The 17,125-nt window shown below is 39.4% G+C and overlaps 1 protein-coding gene and 1 long non-coding RNA gene across 8 annotated transcripts in view; one reads left to right on the forward strand and one right to left on the reverse strand.

The window, feature by feature from the left end:
* The first annotated feature begins 596 nt into the window (after positions 1 to 596).
* On the forward strand, positions 597 to 2,126 carry LOC116992655. The gene is made up of 2 exons (XR_004417087.2): positions 597 to 761; positions 1,986 to 2,126. It is a non-coding gene; the product is annotated as an uncharacterized LOC116992655 (long non-coding RNA).
* A 2,494-nt stretch (positions 2,127 to 4,620) lies between these two features.
* Positions 4,621 to 17,125, reverse strand: part of CASK (calcium/calmodulin dependent serine protein kinase) — a 188,887-nt gene continuing 176,382 nt past the window's right edge. For 4 of the 7 annotated variants that reach the window (XM_033052486.2, XM_033052483.2, XM_033052484.2 and 1 more), the window contains 5 exons: positions 15,706 to 15,786; positions 15,526 to 15,606; positions 13,943 to 14,145; positions 12,055 to 12,138; positions 4,621 to 5,624 (listed from right to left, as the gene is read on the reverse strand). In XM_033052486.2, the coding sequence (XP_032908377.1) occupies positions 5,448 to 5,624; positions 12,055 to 12,138; positions 13,943 to 14,145; positions 15,526 to 15,606; positions 15,706 to 15,786 (626 nt within the window). In that variant the 3' untranslated portion in view covers positions 4,621 to 5,447. The remainder of the gene's footprint in view (positions 5,625 to 12,054; positions 12,139 to 13,942; positions 14,146 to 15,525; positions 15,607 to 15,705; positions 15,787 to 17,125) is intronic. The other 3 variants (XM_033052487.2, XM_033052485.2, XM_033052482.2) reach the window with 1 other exon arrangement.

The raw sequence follows: 17,125 nt of genomic DNA on the forward strand, positions 1-17,125 counted from the left end.
TCATTGCAAGATCTTGCTCTGCTTGGGTTTCAGCCCTTTCAGAGCTCTGCCTTGGAGGGCAGGAACATCTTTTCCTTGCTAGAACTGGAATTCCAGACCATTGCAGTGTGTGCCATGGATCATGGAGGGTTTCCTTTGCTGAAGATGGACATGAACCTTCAGAGAACTTTTAAATGAAGGATACCAGGTAATACTGAGGGAAAAACCACATTTTCTGACTGGTAGGAAAATGCACCTCAAAATCAAGTTTTAAGAGTGATGCCACCTGCTCCCCCCCACAGTTACACAGAGATGGATCCAAGCAGGAGGCAATTCTGCTATTTTGCATCTATTTACGTTTTGGGGAGAATGCTGAGGGCTCCACCTGGATGGCCAACAATGGAGAGACACAGGTTCATGTTCCAGCTTTGAGATGGACTACACTTAGAAATAAGCAAATTCCACCCTTCCTTGTGGGTGTTTCCATTTTGCAAGTATTACTTTGCTAATAATCTACATGAATTCTTTCAAGCATACAGCTACTGGTGCAGTCATCTTCCTCAAAACAAATGCAGGCTCAAGCTCCATTTTAATAAGAACACAGAGATGTGGCCAGATTTAATGTTCCTGACTGTTCCATGGCAGTTGCTAAGAGATTCAGCAGGATCCATGGAAATGCATAAACACTCCCCCTCCCACTATTTTTGCTTAGAAAGGTTAAGATTACATGAGAAACCATCAACATTCGGCCCAAAATCTTAAATGAGAAATGTATTTCTGAGGTAAGAATTAATTATTTATTGTTGCATAGGTCTGGGAAAGAGGCTTAACTCTAAGGCTGAATTGTAAGGAGTCAAGAAGCTTTTTGTAATTGCTACAGTCCAGCTTTCACAGGATTAGAGCAGGAGTCTGGTAAAAATCACTTAAGGGGAAGAAAGTAAAAATTACTATAGGTGCACTTACTGTATCAACAAGCAAAACCCCCCCAAAATACTGCAAACATTTAAATGTGGGAAGTGGCTTTGTATTTTTCTGAATAGCATTAGTGAAAGTAGTCTCCTCTACCCCAAGCTTGTGCAGTCATCTCCATTGTGTGGGCACAAGGCAGAATTATTCAGAAGTTACTTCTGTTTTCTGTTATGCAGATATTTTGATTTATATTTTGATTTATATGTGACTATTTGCCATAATTTGCAGCAGTTTCCTTGGTAAGAGTTATAACTATCTCTGAGCTTATTAAAGGTAGAGAAGAAATTAGTCTGAAAGACAGGTTTATTAAGGAAATGAATATGCTTTATGTAAAAAAAGCAGATTTTTTATGGTGCCTGTTTTAGCTCATCCTCTGTCAGTTTAGCTTATAAAAACAGATAACTCTTTACTAGAGTCAGGAAATGTATTTTTTTTCTGTAGTTTTCAAAAATCCTTTTCTACCCAGTATTTTAAAGCCTGAAATTGAGTTCTAACAGCCTTCATTAAAATTGATGAATACTATCTGCAGTGGAAGAGAGTGGGGCCAGAACTGTTTGTATCCAGGATTTCAATGCAGATTTGCAAAGCATCCCTGGAAGCTCTGGCTTAAGTAACAGAACTCTTGAAACGATTTCCTTTTAGAAAAGAACAAAAATGGAACAAATACTGGTTAGTCTGTGCATGAACTTTTCCTAGTTGCTCTGTTGCCCAGTTTTTGGAGTATACACACCAGCCCAAGGCTGCTCAGGTTGGAACACTTCATCCTCTATGTTGTCTTTCCAAAATCAACTGAGTAACTTCATGGAGTTTCTGAGGTAGGAAGTGATGTTGTCTTTTAGAGGTGAGTGGCACAGCGTTGTTCTTCACCAAACCATATAAAAAGAAAACCACTGCTAAAACACATAGAAGAATTTGGTTTTAGTGATGAGTTTAAGAATGTCCATATGGCAGTGGCCAGGAGTCTAAACTAGGCTACCATTTCCATGCAATAATCTTACCACTCTGAGACAGTGAGTAACCTAGTGTACTTTTATTAGGTAAATGGAAGCAGAGGTTAATGAACATTTATTGGACCAACTCAACACCTTGAAATCACAGGCATCAGTCAGACTGAGAGGCAGCATACTGGTAAGATCAAGTTTTCTTTACAAATCTATGAGCCCCTGTACAAAAATAAAGTATAAAAGGGGCAAACAGAAACATTTGTTTCTTCCCAATCCCAGGGCTGCTTCTGAGGTCACATTCAGCATAAATTCAGAGAAGTCCATGGGGCACTCTAAATTATGCAGTGATATTTACAGTACCAGGAGGACCTTTCTCCACTTAGAGACTGAAAAAAAATAAAAAAAACTGTAACAGCTTTGCACCTGCAGGAGCCTCCCCTATGCAGGTGAAGCTTCCAGCTCAGTTTCTGCAGCCTTTTTCCCTCTATGTTCCACACAAACAACAGAGACACTTTCAGAAGGGTTTGAGCAGGGTGGGAGGACTGGACAGACTGAGAAACCCTGGGCTCTGTCTGGGACTGTGCTGAAATCTGCTCATGGAGCTCACTGTGTGCTGTGGATCTGCTCAACTTCAAGCCTAGGCAGGGTTTCCAATTTAATCTTTTGCTACAAGGAAAACAGATTGTGGTAAAGAGGAGGCAAGACAGGATGCTAACTATGTGCTTTACAGTTTCTGTCTCTTGATAAAAGGTTATATAGCAAGAATAAAAGAAACAAAGCTCTCCACATCAATCTTTCTACTGTGTAGCATTAACTGAATGGCAGTTCCATTTAAGAGAAGAAAAGGTATTAATTACATCAAATCACTACTTATTGTCATCTACATAAGGCAGAAGCACCCTCATGGGCCTTGTGAGATTTCTTTCCTTACGAGCTGGATACATAGAAACTCCAAGAAATTCACATTAAGAGTCAAAAGTGTGTAGTTAAAACATTTATGATGGACTATACTTGAATTATCAAAATTACTTTACCTGTTTAATGCCATAAACACTTGAGATGAAAAACGTGTCACTGAAGTCAGACACCAATGCTCACCAGAGAAGTTTGTATTTCTAACATCAGAAACACTCCACTGCTTGATTTTCAGCAGGTCTTCCCATCTTTGTGCTTTGCTGGGAAAAGAGGTAGTTCTGAGAGTGAATGAACCTCACTGCTTTGAGCTCAGCCAGTGTGGGCTCACCACTGCCACAGCTGCCTACGGGACACCAGCTATGGTTCATCCAGGACAAAACAACACAACCACTTGAAAAATTACCTCTTACTCACTAAATAGTTCACAGTTTGCACCATCCCCTTCTTCTGGGGCTAAACCCAGACCAGATGAGCACCTACAATTATTCTGACAGTTCCAATTTCCCTCCTGTGCATGTGAGGACCACGCTGACTCTCATCCATTACTTCCCACAAAACAACAAACTCAAGGGACTTGGGTACAGCTCTGGTTTTGGGATGCAGCCACAGAGCTGTGGTTCCAGCTGTGGCATTAAGGGCATTCAGCAGGTGGGGTAAAGCCAGGCTGGGAATGCTGCAAGAAATAAACACCTCTGCCTGCCCTGGCTGGGTGGGAGGAGGCACAGCCAGACTGAGATTGCAGCTGTGGATTTCACAAGAATTGTAAACAGATGTGACCACCCAACCTGCAGAAGGAGTAGGCAGGAGTAAATTAGCAGCAAAATTACCCCTGTGAGAAAGATTCAACCTTGAGAACCCTTTTCTGATTGCACATGCAATGGTCCTGAACAGCTGGAACAGCTCATAGACCAATTCCAGCTGAAAGTTCCACTTGGAGGAAAAATCCTGTATCACTGTATCACTTTAATGTAAACACTAAAATCCATACTGTACAACAGCACAGCCAACCAAACTTGGAGAAGTCATTTTAAGGAACATTTCTGACACCTAAAAAGAGGTGGCAATGCCTGCTGCCTTTAACCATTTTCAGAGAAAATGCAAATCATGTGGGCCAGCAAAGAAGGGAAATGAAGTGCCAGGTCAATCCATGGTTACACTTTTTTAGTTGGTTCTGATCTAATTCCAACTTTGTGGAAGGAAGCCTGTGCTGAGCCTGGAGGAGCAGAGCCCCTGGGACAGACTGCAGGCTCTGTCCTTACAAAGAAAGGCTTCCCTTATTTAAGACACTTTTCCTCACTGCACGAGTCACTGATTTGCTCTTGAAACTCCCTGTGATGAAATGAAGGACCCAAAAGCATTTAATTGTTGAACACATAAAAGGAAGTATATTTAAAATAAAAAAAATTGGTCAGACTGTAGAGTCAATTACCATTTTTAAAGGAATTTACAGGGCTGTTGTAGATGAGTCTTTTGGAATAGTCAGTTTATCGCAATGTCTAAACTGGTTTCTTCATTGCACAGTATTTTCTTTTAAAATGTGTGCATCTTTAAACAATTACATACATATTAAAAATCAGCATTTCTTTGCTTCAACTTAATTAAAACGTTAATACTCTCAGACAACACAGATCTGAAATGGTGAAACCAGTAATTGCCCCCTCCCACCTTACAACAAATTAAATTGAGACAAAATTACAAACACATTTCACTACATGATTATTATTAATAAAAATCAGTTTTTCTTTTTTTTTTTTTCTTTTTTTTTTATAAAGTTGCCCAAAATGCAAGGGATGTGCATAGGTTTACAACTCAGTCAGAATAATATTTTGCTTTATTCCCTTGGGTACGTGTTCCCATGAACGGAATGTACTTTGCTGTAGATTACAGGTTTTATCAACACAGATACACCAACGGCATGAACGCTTGCGACTGTCCACATGCATTAAGAGTCAAGACCCAATTTCAAATTTCTAAAACTTTTACAGAGTTCTTCAAAGAGACAGTATCACATTATCTGGATGTTACACAAAAGTACTTAAAAATGCTATCCTAGGAGAGAAAAAAAAAAAAAAAAGCGCGGAAAAAAAAGGCCTTTAAAATTTATGAATTTGTTTCGTAACCACTAGACTAATTACTTCAAATAAATAAAGGAAACCAAAGTATTCCAATCCATAAAATCAGACTCTAAAAAGAATGTAGTGTTCCACCCCCAAGTTAAGGTAACAGAATCATATTATTATTACTATTAAAATAGATTATAGAAAGCAGCATCTATTTTGTGCAGTTTTTAGGGGCCCTTGAAATAAAAAGCTATGATTTCCAAAAATATAACATTCCAAAGGACTGAATAATACATACATTTAAAGATACATTTTATTAAAGTTTAGGAGAAATGATTAAAAAAAAGATACTGTCTCTTTAAATTAGTGTTTCATCTTTTTTTCCCCCTCCTCCTATCTATTCGGACATGACAATAATTATATTTTAGGTCACACTACATCTAGGTAGTCTCTAGGGGCCAAGACCTGTTGACACAAGGTCAATAACGAAGAGGTTTTCCATGTTATGAGGTGGTTCCCAGTAATGACAGATTTGTTTGTTTTTGTTTTTTTTTTTCTCCTCAATTCTCTCATTCCCAGTCTAGTAGACCCAGGAGACCGGGACCCACTGGGAGGCTGTACACACGAGCTCGATGGCTTCCTCCAGGTGCCTGATGGTTTCATCAATCTCATTGTTGATAATTGTTAGGTCAAAGTAGTGTGCATATGTTCTCTGTAAGATTTCGGATTCCTTCTGCAGGCGCTGAAGGGATTCATCCTGTTCGGCGGCCGGGAGAGAAAACGGGAGAAAAGAAAAGTTGGATTGTTTCGTGCTCTTCCACAACAGCTTCTCTACTCAGAAGGAAATGGGCAAAAAAGGGAGTTGAGGTGCTTTAGCTCTCCCACCTACAGCTATGGGAATCACACAGAGGAAAGGGCAGAGCTCCCCTCTGGAAGGTGACACTCACACAGCACTCGGTCATTCTCGGAGACAAAACACAGCTCTAGAGTTCAAAAAGCAAGGCAGAGGATGGAAGCTTGGAAAAGCAGCAGTGGAGACCACATGTGAATAAATCAGACATGGTACACAAGTAAGAGCTATTGGACCTATGTCCCAGTGAGAGCATGAGAAACAGGAGGGGGAGAGGCTGTCTGTCAGGTATCAGCTGTTCCCAGTTTTGGTAATGTTTTCTGTTCACACCCATCTTCTGGGTCTGCTTCCTTTAACGACAGCTTACTGGTAAGGAAGTTCTCACTCCACATCACTCTGTGGTTTCTATCTCAGAGCAAGGCATTTCCAGCCCTTCTCATGGGAGATCCTGGAGATGAACCAGGCAGCCTGGCACCAGGGCTCTGCAGCAATTTTAAGTTTGAATTCTCTTCCTGCAAATTTCCTTATTAATTAAAAAAACCCAACAAACTCATTTGCTGTTTTCAGGAACCTCGAAATAGCCACAGGAAAGCAATCAAGTCTTTCCTGTCCCACAGGTTTGGGGTGGATATGGTGCAGTATCCACAGACTCACTCTACTTGATCAGCCAGCTGGGGGTACACTTTTCTGAATAGAGTTTGAGCCTGCAGGAAATACAGCCACAGTGCCCACAGCTTTTTTTGCTAGAAACTGTTCTGGAAACAGATTTTTATCTGGCTGTTAAGATGACCTCCACCTTTATTTTTTTCTGTTTCAGTTTCCCAAGTATTTGTAATTATAATGACAAGTAGCTGTGGAACAACAGCTTGCAGGTCCCCTCAAGGAAACAACCTGCTCTGAGACAATCCTCCTCCACAAATGGCTGGTTTCATTGCTGCAGGGAAGGAGAAGTTCTCTGCCAAAGTTACAGTTCTGCTTCTCTCCTGAAGCTGCAGCCTCAAATGGGGAGGGGGCTGTGTGGTGTGGTTGTCTTCACTTGGAAATTATTACAAATTTCATTCCAAGTCAGGCAAATACTCCTCATATGCATGTGTGTACAAGAGATGTTCCCTGTATGGGCCATTTTGTACCACCAGCAGCTCCTGGAACTTCTGTAGAAAATTCCAGTGTGTGCAAATTTAATTTATGCTATCAACAAAAAGAACAGTGTGGATCAATACTAGTTTTAAATATTTTTGTGGAATATTTCATATGGGCCAGGGTGTTTAAGCCAAAACCCTAGTTAGGTAAACTTCAACTTTCTATATATTCCAAAAGAGACATCAATTTTTATCAGCTAAGCATCAAGCCTTTCCTGCTTAAATTAACCTACAAAGGAAGGTCAGTAACTTGTCATGCAGAGTATTTTCAGTGCTTTAAATGTATCCAGCTAAGATTTTTTTGTATTTATAGTGCGTCTTGTCCAAATCATAGTGCACCTTGAAAAGAGTTTTGATCTCATGACAAAGGGCTAACAGTACCTGAAAAGCCCTTGGAAGCCTTAGAACTGTTATGCAGATTTTGAATTACTATTCAGATTTCCCATAAATGTTACTTTTACCTACAGCTATGGACTTTTCTCACTACAGCATCTTATTGTGACTGACAATGAAAATCTGAAATCTTACAGCTATCTCACCTTTAAAAAAAGCCACCTGCTAAAATTTACCTTGCACACACAGATTCCACAAAACTAAGTGTTTCAAAAATTCATTAAATTTCAGTATTTTTCTGACTTAGCTTCTCCTAGACCCAACTTTACAGGGATCAAAGTGGTCTTTATTTTGGAATATCTAAATTTCCCAGCCTGCTGGAAATGTAAATCATTATTTCTTTCATATACTTTAATGGGCAGTAATAAGCTTGGGATAGGCCACTGCAACAAGTTTCAAATAGGTTCAAACTTTCCTAAGCTCAGCAAAAGGAAAAGAGATCAAAGTTCTTGATTTTTGTTTCATTCTGGGACTAACTCTCATCTGTGTTTGTGATAGAGCATCAATTTGTACATGTACATTGGCTGTTTCCTCTGAGTCTGCAAGACTTAAATACCAAAATTCTTCTTTGAAGCTAGCTGTAAACAAAATATTTGCTGTAGTAAGTTCCTCTCAATTTCTCTAAAATGTCTTAATTAAATTTTGCATACTGAACATCCCAGATTATGTTCCAAGAAGGAAATTCTTCAGCAGTTGTGCTCTCAACAGTGTCAAGAAGGTATTTATCAAAATGTTCAGCAAACTGCAGACAAACAAATGGGCACAACTTCAGAAATTTAACATTTGGGATCACAACATCTGCCTCTCCTTCCCTCAGCTCCTGTGCCATAGCAATTTTATGTGGATCTAGTTGCAGTGTGTCCATTATTGGATCAGACTTTTTCTTTCTAATTAAATTCTTTCCTAATCTCTCCTTTTCCACCACAGCTGAAAGGAGTGAAACACGGCTTTATCCATGAAATACCCCCATGGACATAAAGGCTATCAGTGGAATCTTCATTCTCTGAGGGTTGGGTTTTTTTGGCCTGAAAGTACAGTAATTTCACGAATACAAGCCGCAGCAATTAGACAAAAATTTTGGTGGAAACCCGGAAGTGCGACTAATATTTGGGTGCGGCTAATTTATGAACAAAAATGTGATATCTGCCCTTACCTAGTATCATACCAGTCCAGTCCCGAGCCAAAACAGTCTGAAATCCATGGTTTCCCGTTGTTCCGACGATGAACCAATCAGAGAACAGCTTATTGCCTGCCTGTGGATGGCGGCGTTACTGAGGGGCGGGGGTTGTTATCGGGGTGAGTTACCTCGGCAGTTCAATAAAAGTGTGTGATATTTCTCTGTACTTTTTAAAGTGTTTTCAGTCTTGTGCGGCTGCGGGGCTGGCTGGGCTCGCAGGGAGAGGGCTGGGGGAGCCTCTCAGCCCGCAGGGAGAGGGATGAAGCGGGCGATCAGCTCGCAGGGAGAGGGCTGGGGGAGCCGCTCAGCCCACAGGGAGAGGGCTAGAGCGGCCGCTCGCCCCGCGGGGCTGCGAGGGCTACAGCGGCCGCTCCTGTGCCAGCACAGAGATGTGGCTCCGCTCGGAGCTCAGCTGCCTGCCCGTGCGGCTGAGCGGCTGTTTAAAGGCAACGCGGATCCATTGGGAATGCTCGCAAAATGACCACACTATTGTTCCTGTCTTTTTCGGCTTGTAAATAAAGGGTGTGTCTTTTTTCACTTGGAAACAATGTTTCCAAGGTCGGCAGTAAGCCAGTAAGCCCCGGCGATCCCGCGATTGTGTTACTAAATGACGACTTTGTGAAAGTTCGCGGCGAACTAAAGTGCGGCTAATATTCCGGGTGCGGCTTATCTATTGACAAAGACATCAATGTTGCCAACACACCGGATATGCGGCTTATACTCCGTGCGGCTTGTATTCGTGAATTTACTGTACATAGGACAAACAGCTGCCACTTGTAGCAATCAAATCCCAGCCCACAAAATGACTGATATTCCCTTTTAAGGCTGTGGATAAATGAGTAAAGGCCACCAGGCCTTTGCCAGTTTTGCTTCAACAGAAAGAAATTCACAATTTAAAAAGCTGGTGAGCTCCACACTTCCTAAGAAAAATTCTGTAGGAAGGGAGGAAGCACAGCTAAAAGTCTGAAGAATTTGGCTCAGTAAAGTTTGCATCAAACAAATGGAACCTGTGATCTCCTCTTTGCTGCTGTCTGGGCAAGGGAGGTAGGAACAGCTGGAGGAAAGAGGAACTAGCCCAAGGTTCTCTGATCCACTCTCTCCTCTCTGTTTTAGCACAACAACATCTGATTTCAGCTTCCTCTGTGATTAGACAGGTGGGTGCACTTTGGGAGATTCCCTGTATGATTACACTGGTCCTGTGCTTTGCAGCACTGTTCATGGTGCCTTGCTACACTCCCTGCAAAGGATATTTTCTCTCCTGACTCGTGCTGTGTGGGCCTTGATAGGCCAAAGTGTTTCAAGAGAGACACTGATAGGATCAGACCTCTGCACTGATTTTACCACAAAGTTCAGATATACATCTGTAAGAGTAGAAGTATTACTCCACAGCCTCTTTTTTCAGATGATTTTAGTGCAGATATCAAAAGTCATTATTACATTAAACTTTGACTCCAATGGCAAAAGTAATGTTGAATGGGAACAAGCATATCTACATTCTAGAACTACTGCAATAACCTCATGAGCCCCTAGCTGGTACTTACAGGCAGTTTTCTGCACCATTTTGGCAGCTATGTACAATTAGTACGAATGCAGGAAAATGAAAAGAAAAGCAAAGATGAAATTCAAGAAAACATGGGGGGGTGTGAAAAAAGGACAGTAATTTACAGAAATGTTCTCAAAAAGCACAAGTAAAATAAAACAAGGCAGGGCAAGAGGATCAACAGAAAGGGACACTCATTATGCAAATGAATTTTCTTTCAAAAAAGAAGCATGGATGGAAAATAGGAAACACATACTCCTCACCCTTGTTTGCTGCCCTGCAGGCTGCTACCACACAGACACACTTTGCTTATCTGCCCAGAAGACCTTGGAAAACAGGATCCTGTGTTTGGGTAAGGTCTGCTGCTATTACCATTGCCTGCCCCTCCCTTTCCTTAGCTTTAACTGATTAATAAATTAGCATGTTTTGTAAATGTGGCCTTGGCTCTGCAATTCATGTGCCTGGGTGAAACCCTGAGGGCTCAGAGACTTTTGTTACAAGAGCTTAAAATAAAGACAGGTTTTACAGCATGAATGTAAATATTTAGAACATAATACTTTACTTCTGCTAATTCTTTGGCACAAAGTATTTCCCCACCACTACTATAAAAGGCACATTTCTGTTCTCAGTGTATGAGGGATAATGTCTTCTCCCTCACATGAACTGTCCCAAGTATCTCTGTATTACATCCTACAACTTTAAGTACCACTGGCAGGTGAGTGAGGCCAAGGAAAGACTGTCTGGAGCTGAGACAGGTATGGAGGTAACAAGCCCAGGCAATCACATAATTTTACAGGGTACCTGATGCAATGCTATTTGTTTACACAAAGGACAATTCAGTGTGGATGACACAATTCAGTATTTTATCAAGATTGTACCAATCCACAGCATCACACCAGCAGTTTACACAGAGTGTCACTTCACCAACATGGCAAGTTGTGCTATGCTGAGAGATCTTTGTTCTTACACTCTTGGGTTTTATCATTAGGGTATGGGTCCCTAAGACACAGTGAAATGACATAACTTAATGCTGTGAAAGTGAACAGAGCCTTCTTCCCCCTCCTATCCCTCTTTCACTGCTTTTTCCAGCACTGGTGCTTAAAAATTGACAAAATTCCAATTTAGAGCTAAAGTAGCCCACTAAAGTATCACAGTGAACTAGCAGAATGCCTCAGCTGTCAGTAAAATTTCAGCTTGAGGCCAAAATTCTTCAATTTTCACTTCTGATTTGAATAATCATTCAGGATATTTGCATTTAAATATGTTTGTCTTGATCCTTCTTTTCCTGCAAGTCTCTGCAGTCATGTCATAGCTTCAAGCTTGTGATATTGTTATTACATTTCTACAGAAACCTGCTGTAGTGACATGGCTTCTGACTTTTGTGTTTTGATGATCAAGGAGACATCTAGGATATTTGGAACAGATTAATGATCAAATCAAACAGATTAAATACTTTATTATCATGGTTTAAGGAAGACTGAGAAAATTAAGTGTTTGTGAAAATGGAGTTTGCCTTAGTGTCAGCTAATCCAGAATTGCTTGGTATCCTTGAAATCAGCAGCAATCTGCAGAGCAGATACCTTATAAAGACTAAATAGGAAATGTATGATGTGGATCTCCATGAATACTTAGCATTATTCCACAAGCAATTACCCCTTGGGTCAAAGCTTCCAGTTCTTAGAGGACAGTTGTCAAAATGAGTAAGGTTATTTCTGATACATACTTGCTGTGCAGGGAAAATGCTAAAGTTAAAGGTGGGATCAGTGCTGGCATTGCAACTCACAACTGAGTAATTTGTGACAATGATTTGGAAATGGATCTTTGAGCTGGAGCAGGAATGTAATAAAATAATATGTACTTCTAGAATACAGCACATGGATCCTTCCTTTTGAAGCCCACATTTTGAATTATCAGTTCATAAATGTACAACAAATGTATGTCAATCAACTTAATAATAAAGCTGTTACTAAATTATTTTTCCGCTTCTTCATTTACAGAGAAAGAAACAATTAAAGAGTCTGATCTGCACATATGAATCTCATCCTTAGTTCTGTCTCTGCCAGGACATCAGATTGCAACGTGCCATACCTCATTAATGCCTGGGGTAATTGTAGGTGCAGCAATAAAAACAACAAAAGGAGCAAACTCTGCAGTTCTCAGGACCTTCAACGCCTAGGGGAAAAAAAAAACAACAGATACTTTAGAGGAAGCCTCCAACAATCAATTGAAGCAAGCTTAGTCACACAAGCAAAAGACACAAATTCATGATCTACCAATGCTGGATTTGTTTTTAACTGGAGTCAAGACCTTAGTAATACACAGACCTGACTTTTTCTATTATTTTACATTTTTGGTGGCCAAAACATATATTCATCCTTAATTAAAGTGAGTTTATGAGACAGTAAAAACTTTAGCATTTTCAGAATGCCTCTCCCCATACAGTCTCAAAGAGCGTGGAGTTCTGTTTACATTAAAACTGACTAATAAAAAACATTCAGTCATGCCATAAATAGGGAAAAGAGCCAACTGTGTTTTAGAATATTGATTACAATATAAACTTTATTATTATAAAATTATTATTTAAAAAAAGAAGTGATGTGAGAAGTTTGAAGTGTTTAAATATTGAACGTAGCACTAAATGCAGTAAACACAGCTCCAATCCCTGAATCTGTGCAAAAGAGAAGAGTTCTCATTAAGGAGTTGCCTTAGTGAGCTGACTGACACAGAGCTGCCACATGTGAAACTGTCACAGATCAGGCTTGACTGAGGAGCAGTGGGTTAAACATCTCAGCTGAACTCAAGGGCATGGACAAGATCAAGTCAAGACTGCTGAAGGTCACTCAGGTTTTGCTCTTTCGATTTCCTGTCTTATGCAAAGCTTTTTCTTTTTAAAGAAACCAACAAAACAAAACAAAACAAAACAAAACAAAACAAAACAACCCCCCCCAATCCACCCTTTCCCTGAGCTAAAAGGTTTAAATCTCTGCTGCTTGAAACCCACCAACAGGAATCACCTCTGCCAATCTGCTCCAAATAAGAGACAAACCCCCTAAGTGAAATGCAAGAAAAAACCCATAAAACTAAGAATGCCTGAGGGAAAACAGGTAAGTGGTGTAAAACAACCAGGAGTAATCCACAAACATTGGCCTCAATGAGCTGAGATGATGAATGAGGAAGCTGGGTAGCAAAGTGGCTTGCTGGACATGAGCTGGAGGAAATGTGGCAAAGGCAGCTGTTACTAAATGCAAATATATTCTAACAAAGATTTAAATAACTTCTGAGAATTGTACAGCTCTTGAATAATGCATATTGAAAAAGTTTATCAAGAGAGTTTGCTGTTAACAGCTGCTGCATTTGAGCTGACTATAAATGCTGCTCTCCCTGAACACTGTTAAATGTGGGATTTTATTTTTAATAACACCACCACACCATCATACTCTGAACTGCCTTAAATAATTTAGTCAGGTATCTCATTTCTGTTGTGAAATACTTAGAAAAATTTGAACTTCCTGAATCCATTAACGAAGAAGAAATGTCAACAAATTTAAGTAGATAACACTGGTCACAATTTTGTCTTTCCTCCCATTTCCTTCCATTTGCTAGAATAATATAAACATCACAGTTGTCTATATTCAAGTTGTTTCACTTAACAAAATATATAAACAGATCCCTGTGAATTGAAAGTAATGACTACACAGATGTTTCAAAGGAAATGTATCAGAATTTTCCACAGATTTTCAACAATGAATAAATAAACTATCAGTGTTTCTTGAGAGCCTGATTCTTCCTTTTCCTCTGTGTTCTAACCATATGATTACCAGAATTCCACAGATTGATATCCTGGTGGACCAAGGACTTTTGTTTCACATCATTTTATGCAGCACTTACCTAGTGTGCAATCAATGAAAACATCTCAATGAAATAAAGTTGAAGGGTTTGTGATGAGTCTCATTTTTATACACTTCTGATTAGTTACCTGAGGTTCTACATCAAGTATTGCAATTAGTCCCTGCTCATGGATCTTTCGTATTGTTTCCAGTTTTGTCCCATACATTGCATCCTCATGGCTGCCATATTCCAAATATTCATTGTTTGATATATCCTGCATCATTTGGTCATGTGATACAAAGTAGTAATTTTTGCCATTTTCTTCATCTTTCTTTGGAGGTCTGGTTGTGTCTGAAAATACAGAATATTTTAGTGCAGAAGCAATAGTTTATTTATTTTTTGTTTGTTTATCAATACTTACTCACTAAATGATGACCTGTCAAATCACACAGATCAATGAAGCATGAAGCAGTCAGAATGGCAGTGGGAAAAGCAGGACTTTGAGGGATATGTGTTGGGAAAAGCAGGAGTAGAGTCCCTAGGGTCTACTGAACATATTTCTCCTAAACCCTCTTCTGTCCTGAAAACATTTCTGCATTTTCCTTGTTTTTAAATTTTAGTTTTTATGAGGTTTTTACGAGTGTGAATAGGGTAAGTCTAAAAAGCAGGTTAAAAACCTGATTACCTGTGATCAAGAGAGGTGAAAACTACTTAGGAATAACATTTTGAATATTGCTTCTACAGACTTATGTGTAAGAGAAGTATGACCTACTAATCTTTAGAACTAACTGCCACTGTGTGTGACCTGATCTTTTTGATCAGGTTTTCAGTATGCAGGCAATTTCATAAAACATTCTCCCAAACTCTTCACCCAAATTAAGGCCCATCTCAAAAGCTCCCTCCTACACCATGGTTTTGTAAAGGAATGCAGAAAATGCATCTTTTTATAGTCTTATGAAATCAATGAAACAATTTCAGTGCTTCCACAGAGCAGGAATCTAATGCAGACAACCTGAGGCATGCTCATCATGGTAAAGGTGAGCCCATTTTAAAATCAGCTGAAGATAAAACAACTAGTATCTGTGAAGAAAATTAACTGAGTGTCACTTCTGAGCCATGTTTGGCATTTCTGAGGTCTGAAACAGAGTGGACAGGGAGAGGCTGGATGCTCTTGTTTTGGTGTGCTTAGCTTGAGGAAAAAGGAAGCATCTCCAAGAGATCACGTAATGGGATCTGCAATTCTTGCAGGGTATTGATAGAGATTGTCATGAAGGGAAAACACCTCTCTACTCTTCATAACAACCCACTGGTAAGCAGTGAAATTGTGTTTTCTTTTACTTAGTGTCATCTCTGGAAACTTGACGTTATTTTAGTGCAATACCAGTCCTTAAGAGCTGGCTGTGTGAAGCAATGAAACACTAAAGGTTTCCTTTAAATCCAGTTCAGAATTTTTGTCATTGGAATTATACACAGTTAAAAATGAGAAATCTTTTATCCTTCATTCTAAATTAACAAACATTTGGGGTAGAGAGAAGTGTGTCTAAGAAGAAGTTTCATGAATAATAAAGAACATTTGATGCAAAAATGGTGTTACTTTCCACCCAGTCCCTACACAGCTCCCACCTTCAAGGCAGGATTTGTCTCAGTGAGTGAACACAGGCAGCAGAACAAGGGGGGTGCTGTCAAGGAGGACACAAACAATTGTGCAGCACACAGAACCCTGCTACTTACGAGGAATGGGGTACGCGAATCTGTCCGGATGTTTTGTGATGAGTGTGTTTTTTATGTGTCTTCTTCCGACACCGTGTGCACCTGAGCCACAGCACAAAAAAACCCAACATTTAGACATACATTCCACCAGAAGGGCTTCAAAATTACAGTGGTAAGTTCAGAAAAAGAACTGAAAATTACCTAGTAGGACTAGTGTTTTCCTTTTGAATGCTGGCAGCTTTACTACTTCTTCATATGTGACGAGATCTAATTGATCAAACACTAAAACACAAAAGAAAGTCCCAGAGGATAAGAAAAAAAGGCATATGAAGGGTGACAACAAATTCTGCTACAAATTATAATTTCATCAAGTTTTAGATTTATAATACAAAGTAACATGTTATGGAAAATAAAACCATTCATTCCTTATGCAATTTTAATAAGAGTGTTCATTTAAAAAATTGTTAAGAGCAGTAACAAAGCTACTGAGATGCTCAGCAAAGTTTGCATGTCCTTTCATGCAGTGTTCAGCAGACCACAAAAATCAGCTCTAACAGCATGCCATTCACGTTTGCATTCCTAAAAAAATAGCAATAGTAAAGAAAAATCTGTGGACAGTGACCGACATGAAAACAATATGAGAACATCTATTTACATTGAAGATAGGGATACTTTCATAATAATGTTTTAACAAGATCTATGAGAAATGCACAGTGTTAATACTTTGTGGTATTTATTCTTTCAAACCACACCATTTACTTGTAATTAGAGTTCTCTTTAAACACACGTGCTAATTAAACTGACATGCTTTTCAAAGTTGTGACAGAATGAAGAAATCCAATGAAAAGTGATGGCATTACAGAAAAGAACCTCCACCATATTTAGGGAAAAATTGTAAAAGTATTATTTCAGATATCATTTCAACTGCAGTTGAAATTGGATGAATTCCATCATGCCTATCAATCTGTTGCCAATTGCCAGGGAATATAATGATTGACAAATCAAGTTTTGTTCACTAATAGCAGCTTATTCCTCCTGTGTCCAGTAAGACATCATCTCTGGTAACTCCTGCTGAATTCTAATGAAAGAAGCAGCCAGGAGGCAGTTACTTGTATTTGTAAAAATTATAGCAATCAGCAATTGTGGAGCAGAGTAATGAACAAGAGTTTTCAGTTCTGTATTTTTGCACACTATGAAAAGGAGGGAGGAGACTCCATCCAAACCATGGAATCTCTGAGTTTTTTCAAGTCTTAAGTGGTGCATCCACCTCAGCTATATCCAATCCATCCTTTAGGATGAGTGTGGATCTCTCTCAGTTTTTCAATTTGATGGCAGTTTTTTTTTTTTTACCTGAGAGACAAAGTCCAACAGTTTCAATTTGGTGAAACTACAAATCAGCCAACGACACACTCAACTCTTTAAGGCCTTGAAAAGATACAGACATGAAAACTTCCCTGTCCATTTGAAGCATTTTGAATTTCATCTTAAAGAAGACTCTCTTTCAACCTTTCCCCAAATACTACAAGCAAGAATTTAGTCATATTTTTTTCTTCCATTGCACAATGGAATTCTTACTCTTGTCCTTTTTGCAACTTCACAGTATTTAAACAATTAATAATTC

This window comes from Catharus ustulatus, chromosome 2 (genome assembly GCF_009819885.2).
Source record: "Catharus ustulatus isolate bCatUst1 chromosome 2, bCatUst1.pri.v2, whole genome shotgun sequence".
NCBI lineage: Eukaryota > Metazoa > Chordata > Aves > Passeriformes > Turdidae > Catharus > Catharus ustulatus.